This window comes from Myxocyprinus asiaticus, chromosome 38 (genome assembly GCF_019703515.2).
Source record: "Myxocyprinus asiaticus isolate MX2 ecotype Aquarium Trade chromosome 38, UBuf_Myxa_2, whole genome shotgun sequence".
NCBI classification, from domain to species: Eukaryota; Metazoa; Chordata; class Actinopteri; order Cypriniformes; family Catostomidae; genus Myxocyprinus; species Myxocyprinus asiaticus.
Window position 1 is genome coordinate 17,319,267 of NC_059381.1, and position 10,174 is coordinate 17,329,440.

Below are 10,174 nucleotides of genomic sequence, written 5' to 3' on the forward strand. Positions count from 1 at the left end.
CTGGGCGAAGGACTCGAGGCTTGACCTGAGCACGAATACCCCCTGGACTTAGATTAATTATTAATAAATAGATAGGAGGAGAAAGGGGAGGTGGAGGGATGCAGGAAGACTCAATGCCATGTAGAGGTATGCGGCTGTTTATATACGCTTACTCTAGCAATGTGATTGGTCGGATTAAGTGACCATGCTCCTCCCGAAACTTGTTATAAAACTCCATTTCAGTAGTTCACAAGTTAATTTTGCTTAGAGGATAGTGTAAACGTTGAGACGAAGTATTTTATGATGCCTTTTGTACCCCCCAAATAATGATGATAAAATTAATTTGAGGGAGGGGGAGGCACTTGCTGAGCCCTGTGAGAGGTGGGCAGAGGTGCCAAAATATGATAGAATGAGTGGAGGCAGCCTCGCACTAGGGTCCGCTTGGGGGATAGGAAACTGGGAGGTGTAGAATAGGTAGAGATGGAGAATGAAAATAGGTGGAAGCACTGAAGAGACAGTGGCAGTTGCGGCCACATGGAAATGAGCTCTGTAAGAGCTGAAAAGCGCTGGAGGGATCGTTACGCCAGAACACGGGGGCCGACCTTAAATCTCCCTCTGGGCTTGGTGAGTTCGACGGAAGAGCACATGCAGCGAACGGGCGAACCCTGAGGGAAGGGGCACTGAGGATGAAGTAAGCGTCCCTCTGACCCCAAATGTGAACATTGTAATTAGTTTATTAGGGCTTGATGTGCTTTCCTGATATGAAGACAGTTGGTGCAGATGTAGCCGAGGTATGCGTCGGATGACTAGCGGCACAGTTATCATATTTGGTGATCGGGAAGGCCTTTGTGGGCTGCTGTGGTTGCGGCGCAGATGCTAAAGGAATGGCTTGAGGATAGTTTATCTGAGATGCCAGAATTGAGCAGGATGGATTTTAGGTGTTTTTGGAACCAGAATCGGGATACTGCTTGATTTTTGTCGTCATCGAAGAGGGGATCTAGAGGGTTTTTGTTTGGGATCCTCTGTAATGTAGGTAGTGTGCTAGTGATTGGAAGGGCTGTATGGGAGTAGGAATGTTGAAAATAAAAACTGGGTGCCCTCTTTTGGTCTGTTTTGCTATGTTTGATGAAGTATCTGATTGTGTCGTTGTCTAGGATGTGGAGGTCCGAAACGGTGGGATGGATTCTTGGGTCGAATTTTGTTGTGATGGTGAGTTTGGAGCAATAGAGGAAGTCAAAGAAGGCAAGGATGAACATGACGTCTAGGGTTTTTGAGGTGTTTAGAGAACTGTAGCCCTGACAGACAGTGTTTAGGCGATGAGTTAGTAGACCGATAGTAAGTAGTTGTCTGGTATTGATTCTGGTGGGTTGGGACTTGTGAATGCCTTTGATGAGGAGTGAGATCTGGGAATGGCTTATTGTGGGGGAATTTGTATTATTTTAATTTGTTTTTAAAAAATTGTGTGCGCTGTTTGCAGTGTAGTGGGGGTTTGTCACATGGCCAGAAAGATGCCACAGTTGTGGCGCTTGGACAGCGCATTGCACTGTTTACAGTGTAGTGGGAGGTTTAGTCGTACGGCCTGAAAGACGCTGCAGTCGCGGTACCTGGACAGCACATTTGTGCTGCTTAGGGATGTGTTGAGCCAATAGAAAACATGGTAACGTGGTAAACATAGTGTCTGCGGACACCTAAAAGTAATTGTTTGCTAGATTAAATGTCGGGAACATATGTGAAACAATGTCAGGAAACATGCTTGAGTGTGCCTGAGAGTTGGATTTAATAGATACTATAAGAGCACCGTTTGCAGTAGTGTGGTGAATAAAATGACTTGTATATATTGATGACTTGTAATAAATTCTACAAAAACTGAAATACTGGAGTATAAAGCAAGGTGCCAAGCTGAGTCATTCAGTATCTATTTAAACCTGTTACTTTAAACTTGGGTGGAGTGTAAAATTATGACAGATTGTTGAATGCTTTTAAAATCATGCAGCAATTAAGTTGTATGGTCAAGCTTGTAAATAAAAGTTTGTAATCCAATGATTCAGGCAAATGTAGAGAAGACTGTCTGTAAAAAAAAATAATAGATTGATTTTACCTGCGTGAAGTGTTTGTCCTGATGAGAGGTGGGAAAGTCATGTTATAGTGTAGGGATGAGTGGAAGTTTGTAGCAGTGCTTGCTTCGTTTTATCAGGACTACGCGGCGAGGCGAGGCTTGCTCGAATGCTGAGAGGCGAGACGAGTTTGCGGAAGGATTATGAATAAGTTGGGATGTAGCACGTGGTCCGCCTCTTGCGGAGCCCGACTGGGCTTGTGTCTGTTCGGACAGAGGCTGTGTATAACTACAGTGTGCTGTGGAATGGTCAGAGCGAGTGCTGCATGGCAGCAAGCTTGCGCTAAAATGTCTGTGTTGGTTTGAAAAGAAGTTGAAATTAAAGTATCGGTCAATTGGAAAGATTTTGCTGTTACATGATTGTTCTGAATGGGATAAATCGCACTCCAAAGGTCACTTATTATGTATTCATGTTAGAACCTGACAAACAGAATCACTGAATGGATCACGCCCTAAACGAGCTGTGTGGCGAGGTAATAAGGCTGACAGGAATCACCTGTCACCACCTTGTTTATAAAACTCCATACACTACATTGTTTTTTCGTAATCTGATTTTAAAAGTGCACTCAGTAACTTTTGTCTTTGTGTCATCTTGGACTTACACTGACACCTAGCGGCCTGGATGCAGCATAATTTAAAATCAATAGTTTTCAGTTTCAGATGCCATTGTTGAAATTTGTATTCACAGTCAGCCACAATTACTTTAATCAGTGAGTGAAAGTGACAAATAACCGGACGGTTACTGAGATTAAGCAGATTAAGTAGTATTCGGCTTGTCATGTGATTCTAACATGGCAGAGCCCATGTGTGGACCCTCTCCATGTAGATTAAAACAGCTTTTATATGGTTACTGATATGACTGGAGTCTTCATTTTAATACGAGTGGTCATGATTTCCTTCATATATTGCAAAATTACAATTCATGTCTTTAGGAGTTACATTGTTTTGTTTTTTTTTTAATGAGGAAAAGAGTGCATCTTTAAATATATGCATCAAATAAAAAGATATATGGATTTTTATTGAGCAGTTTGCAGAGTGTTTAGTCCTTTGTCATCAGTTTACATATTCATCTTGTTTGTCTATATAGCAAGAAATGGACACAATGCTATTTTTACATATTTAAGACAAACACGGTTCATATAAACCCTCCTGAGGTTTATGTGCCAGAGAATATTCTATGAGGAAAAAAACTATTTATAAGCATGCCAGTTGCCTTTAGAGCTTCTATTTCATGAGTGTGAGCATGGAAGATGGCAACTCTGACAAGGCAATGGTAATAGTTGATTGCTATTAACACTCAATGTTTTAAATAAACTATTTTTTGTAAATGTTTATATTTTAAAAAGAAATTCATGTCTTTGCCTTATTTATTATTTGTAAAATTTTGGTGATTTCAAAGAATCAAATCTCAAGTCATTTTGCATTAGAAAAAATCACATTTTGGTCTAACATCCTAGATAATGGATAATTTAGATAATTTGACCTATTTTGGAACCTACACCCTGATGGAACCAAAGGACTCTAAATCAAATAGACATATTTATTTTGCATGCTTTATGTTTCTCTATATTCTGATATTATTTCTTAACATTTCACTTTGTGTGGTCATTGTCTTTGAGAAAGCCCTTCATGAACCAATGTACATTTTTTTGTGCAATCTTTGTTTAAATGGGGTATGTGGAGCCACAGGATTTTATCCTAAATTCCTGCATGATTTAATATTGGATTCATATGTGATCCCTTCTTACATGTGTGCTCTCCAATCTTTTTTGATCTACACTTCAGTTAAATGTGAATATTCTACATTAGCAGTGATGGCATATGACAGACATATGGCCATATGTAGACCTTTAAACTATCACTCAAAGCTGAACAGATTAACTTGTATTGCATTACTTGTCTTCTCTTGGACTATACCATTAATTACAACACTCATTGCTCTGATATTATCAAATAGGTTGGTTTTGTGTAAAAATCACATTGATAAATTGTATTGTGACAACTGGTCAATGGTGAAGCTTTCATGTGAATCAACTAACACAAATAACATTTATGGACTTATAAGCATTTCGTTTTATTTTTTAATTTTTGCTGTTATTATTGTATCCTATATAAAACTTGTCATTGCATGTAAAGCATCATTAGAGTGCAGAAAGAAATTTTGGCAGACCTGTGTGCCTCATGTATTTTCATTAGTAAATTTCAGTGTTGCAATGCTTTTTGACACCTTGTACAACAGATATGGCTCAAGCGATTTCCCAGAGGATTTGCGTAATTTTTTGGCTTTAGAAATAATTATAGTGCCACCTCTTTTCAATCCTGTAATTTATGGCTTAAAACTTAAGGAGGTCCGCAAAAGAGTCTTGAAATCATGCATTAAAACTCATAATCATAATTATTAATCATGTATTAATCATGATGAAGAATGATTTGACGTGCTGTACTGTATTTTCTCCATGGTATTCTATTCCAAAATATTATACTCTTTTGGAACCAAGGCCCTTACTTTATGTAACATAAAATACTGAAACATTTTTGTAAACAATGAAGTAAAGAATAAATTAAGGAGTACTTTAGTATTTCACTATGCTGCAAACCCACTTGATCCACTAAAGTGTGTTATTGTTACAATTTCTATTACTCACATATATGTGTTCTGTTCAGTACATTTTCAGTGACATAATGCTGTCTCTGACCTACAAAGTTAATTAGGAATGCATTTAAGGTTAAAATCCATCATGTATGTCCTAAAAATGATTGATATGTTTATGCTTTATAAAAATGGATGTTGTGTTCAGTTAGGAACAGGATCATACAGCAAGTATAATGCCATTATTTATTAATACAGGTGAACTGGAGGTAAACAGATGAATGATTTGAAATGAGAACTCATTTCAATTGTATCTGTGCCAGGAGTAAATAAAACAAGATAAAGAGACAGTAACAGGGATAGTGATATGGCTAACCATAGACTGTAAATGCTTTGTGCTTTAGGTGGTAACATCTAAATTACCTAGTTTTATTCAATAACATTTTTTATTTTACATGACATATTTGGTTACTCCAGTAATTTTTATGCTTTAGATAAAGTTGAAAACTTTAGATCGTTGATGTAACAAATGCAGGTTACCACTTTTTTCAATGTGCGTGTCACAATTTAAAGCCACAGTTGTGATCAGTCATGATCTCTATTTTTTCTTTCTTTCTTTTTTTTTTCTATAACCATTATTTTCCACAGATATTCACAGTAAAATGTCCTTGAAAATACTTGAACCTACAAAATTTCTTGACTGTTTTGCCTATAATATGTCACATACAAGCACACTAAACAATTTCAAATTCAGCCTGACTCTAAAATTACCTTGGTTTCTCTATACAGTTCCCTATGATTTCATTTGTCACCTTAGCATGTTAAATATTGGTATAGGTTTATCTTGATACAAGCCTTATTTAATACTTCATCGATGATAGCAAGATAATTCTGTTTCTGTTTTTTAAACAATACAACCAGAACAGTATCAATGATTGCCATGGAAAAAAAGCAGGACGTGACCTGAACTCGTCCGAAGATCACTTTACAAGAATTCATAACGTTGTTTCTCTTTTCAAGTAGAATAAACAGTTAATTGTCTAATGTTCACTCATTCACTGAGGGCAGCTTACCCTATAAAAGTTATCAAAACATTTAAAATTAAAATGATAATGGACAAAAATAGAGGCCTGACTGTCATATGAATATCACTGTTACCAATCACACACATACATACAATGATGTCCGAGGGTAGACAATTATCCAACTCAGGTTGTAAATGACCTCTGGCACTAAGAGATATTATTGTACCATCTCTTTATTCTCTTATCAGACTATTTTAGTCCCTTGAAAATAGTGTTCAATATAGTGAGATAAACAAGAAGTGAAATTTTAATATTGAATTTTGTGTGGGAGCTTATTATATTTAAGCATAAAAGGAAACTTACAGTATATTCAAAATGATCTAGTGACCAGAATATTACAGAGACTTGGTTCTTTTGACTTGGGTCAGTATGCAACCACATAGCAACCACTCAGAACACCCTAGCAAACATTGCAATGCACAAAAACACTGAGAACACCTAGCAATGCTCTGAAATTCCTAATTATGTAGTGTTCACTTGTTTTATAGGGGGGATTCTGTTTGTGGTTACCATAAAAAAGGTTAGTGTTAAAGGAATTTTTCAGGTCCAATACAAGTTAAGTTCAATCAACAGCATTTGTTGCATCATGTTGATTAAAAAAAATTATAATTTTGACTCGTCTATTGTAAAAAAATAAAATAAGGTACATAATAAAAGTAAACAGTGCCAGCGCTTGGAGGGTTTAAAAGCTGAAGCATTTTAAAGGATGTTGTGCGAATGTTACCAGGACTACAGGGTTTACTGGCATTATGTCGACATGACAATGAAGTTGAAACACTGAACATAAGTTGACACAGACAAGGTTATTAAAGTTGCCATGAAGTGCCTTGATGAGCACAGTTCTATTTGGTGTTTTGATGTACTGTATTTCCTACTGAAGCAGAAATGTCGAATGTCTCGTCCCTTTTAAAAAAAAAATAGCCAATCGTGGCTTTAGTTTACAGCCACACACACACATAACCCTTTCCACCATGCTGGCTTGAGAACCAAAAAATTCTCTACTGCAACTGACAACATTAATACAAACCCTGCACACAAACACACACACAGCATATTGCGGTCTATGCTTACGATGAGGCTAGAGCCATTGTGCAAGTCCAATGTCGATGAATGAGAAACAATCAAGTAAAAGATCTTTTTCAACATTTTGAATTCTCTTGAAATTACACTTACTCGTGCTGTTGAACATCCCAAGTAATATAGACCAATATAGAAGCCAAAAGAAGGCCGCTGTGGGTGTAAGCTGTTGAACTGCAGAGCCATACATATCAGCGTTCTCAGGAAATAAATATATATTTACGATTTTCACATTTATGTTTTATTATTCAATTGATATCTAAAACATTAAACTGCTTTGTAACTTGCTTTGTTTATCATCATCAACACTTATATCTTTTAATATGATTATTAAAGTGTTCACACATTAATGATATTTAGAAATGATTGTCCACGGGGAGTCACCTGATGCCATGCATGGATCAGACGTGTGAACAGTGAGCTCTGTGCACTTTGCTAATTTTAATACTTTTTATGACATAAACCGGTAAGATTCGATACACTCTGTTCCATAACTGTTCTAGGAGGACAATATGTCAAAGAATTCAAAATCCTCAGGCTCTGGAGACATTAAAAGACACTTAAGTGCTCATGCTGACACCCCAGAACAGGCCGCGGGCCTGGGAGTCGATTTGGTTGGAGAAGTGCAGGAAATGCGGCGAGAGATGTTGAACATGTCGGCGATGCTGACGAAGGTTGTTGGTGACATGGAGGATCTTGCTGGGATATGTCGATCGATCATTGCCATGGAGGCGAAATTCACTGATATGGTTACAAGAGTGGGGGATGTCGAGAAATAGATTGATTATCTGGAGTCATCGGAGAGGGAATTATCTGCTAATCTGCTAGCAACCAAGGTGGATTTGGAGTGTGTCTGGGCAAAGTTGGAGGACATGGAAAACTCTAACCAGTGGAATAATGTCCGTATCGTCGGGATTCCCGAGGGCAAACAGGATATGCTGAAACTCCTAGATAGGCGCTTTCCGAGTCTGCTCGACATATCAGGCCATAAGCTGGAAATCAAGCAAGCTCACAGGGTACCGGTTCGGCGATCCACGGAAGGAGATAGGCCCCAATCAATTCTGGCCAAATTTCTGAGATCATCCAATAAATATTTTGTGTTATGTGAGGCAAGGAGTAAATGAAGGCTTTCTTGGAAGAACCACAGCATTTTCTTGTTCCCAGACTTTGCGGACTCGACAAGAGAGAAACGTGATCAATTCAAGGAATGCAAGAAACGTTTACATCAATGGAAGGTCGCTTTTGCACTGATATTCCTGGCCAAATTGAGAATAGATGATAAGGATGGCGGTAAAACATTCACATGCCCACAGGAAGCGATGTCCTTCATAAAGTCAATGGAGTGATTAAGACACCTTGTGGTACCCATGTTGCAGCCATGTGGACCGGCTCACTGATCATTTGCTTGACTGTTTGAAGATTCTGCATGCTTTTTTTGTGCTGGTTCTGCCTAGCGGCTGGAGCTTATTTTGTAGAGCAACACACCTTCGGGACAGTTTTGTGGATTAATCTACATGCTTTTTGTGCTTACTCTGCCTATTGGCTGGAGTTTATTTTGTGGAGTATTTCTGGATAAGACACTGGAGTAAGTAATTTGCTTGCACTCATGTTGCAGCCAAATGGACCAGCTCACTGAACATTCGTTTGACTGTCTGAAGAATCTGCACACTCTTTTTGTGCTCGTTCCGGCTGGAGTTTATTTTGTAGAATAATACACCTTTAGGACAGTTTTTTTGGATGAAGCTACATGCTCTTTGTGTTTATTCTGCCTATTGGCTGGAGTTTTTTTTACAGATTATCTTTTGCTTTGTAATTCTGTCCCACAAAATTTGTATAGAAACACCGGACTTGAGTAATCCAATGGCAAATTTGTCACGGGGGTTCTCCTAGGCGTACATGGACTGTTTGAGTTTGGAGGGTGGACGGCAGTTGGCGCTGTTGTGTGCTGGTTAATGTACACGTTTTTCTTTTTTCTGTTTGTTTGGTTCTGGGGAATGTTCGGGGTTTGACTGTTGCACTAATGTTGGAATGTGGTCTTTATAATCCTGTTTTTGACACACAATCTATTTTTTATTACATGTCAAAAGGTCAAATGTTAATATGAGTGGATTTTCTCTCTCCACGTGGAATGTGAATGGATTGGGGCACCCCATAAAAAGAAGGAAGGTTATTTCTCTTCTTAAGCGTAAGAAATATTATATTGTGTTTCTTCAAGAAACGCACCTTTCCCCGCAGGAAGCTGAAAAATCTGGAAAGATATGGGGTGGGCTTTTTATTTATAGTGCTGGCTCAAGTAAGAGCAGGGGAGTCATTACACTAAGTAAACATCTACAATTCAAATGTCTCAAACAGAGTAAAGATAAATTAGGAAGAGTCATTATTGTTTTAGCTGAAATTCAGGGACAAAGTCTTATTTTGGCAAAAATGTATGCACCTAACGTTGATGATCAGGGCTTTTTTATAGATCTTGAAGGGATGTTGCAAGCCGTTGGCACCCCTCACGATATAATATTGGGAGGAGACTTTCATTTTTTGATGGGCTCAGTCCTTGATCATAGTGAAGCAAAAGTGTGCAAGCCTCCTAGAGCAACAGTGACGCTTCACAGGATGTGTAAAAATCTTGGTCTTACAGATATTTGGAGACTTTTGAACCATCTGGTAGGGACTATAATTTTTTTTCTTCAGTCCATAAGATTTACTCTCGAATAGATTTTTTTTCTAAGTCCTTCATTTCATCTGTTGTTGATTGCTCAATTGGAAATATTTTAGTCTCAGATCATGCCCTAGTGTGTTTAGAGGTATTGCCACACACGGAGAAAAGAAATCATATAGTTGGCACTTTAATGTATCCCTTTTGCAAAATCCTGAATTCCAACAAATGCTAAAGGCTGAAATCAATGTCTATATGGAGAACAACTGGTCCTCAGTATCCTCTGTGGCCGTGGCTTGGGAGGCACTTAAGGTAGTTCTTAGGGGCCGGATCATACAGTATGCCTCATTCACCAAAAAATCCAAAGCACAAGAACTCATGGAATTGGAAGGGAATATTAAAAGTGCTGAGGCAGAGCTGAAGCGCCGAATGTCGTCTAATGGCCACAGAGAATTGATCCGATTGAAATACAGACATAATACTATTTTGTTGTGGAAGGTGGAGTTTTGGATATTCAGGGCAAGACAGTCATACTTTGAGTTGGGGGACAAAGCAGGGAAGCTTCTGGCTAGATATATAAAACAGAGAGAGACTTTTTCTACCATTCCCTCAGTGAAATCTGCTGGTGGCGAAATATTTACCTCGGCCATTGATATTAATAATGCTTTTAAAGAATTCTA

The 10,174-nt window shown here is 38.3% G+C and overlaps 1 protein-coding gene across 1 annotated transcript; it reads left to right on the top strand.

Annotated features, from left to right (window-relative positions):
* Positions 1-3,552: 3,552 nt before the first annotated feature.
* On the top strand, positions 3,553-6,453 carry LOC127428560 (olfactory receptor 4E1-like). The gene is made up of 2 exons (XM_051676995.1): positions 3,553-4,471; positions 6,413-6,453. Exons 1-2 carry the CDS (start codon positions 3,553-3,555, stop codon positions 6,451-6,453), a joined length of 960 nt encoding a protein of 319 aa, XP_051532955.1.
* The last annotated feature ends 3,721 nt before the right edge of the window (positions 6,454-10,174 follow it).

Coding starts and splice junctions, on each gene's coding strand:
- LOC127428560 (XM_051676995.1), top strand. CDS start 3,553: ATGGATAATTTAGATAATTTGACCTATTTTGGAACCTACACCCTGATG. Junction 4,472..6,412: donor AGTCTTGAAATCATGCATTA/AAACTCATAATC, acceptor ATAAAATAAGGT/ACATAATAAAAGTAAACAGT.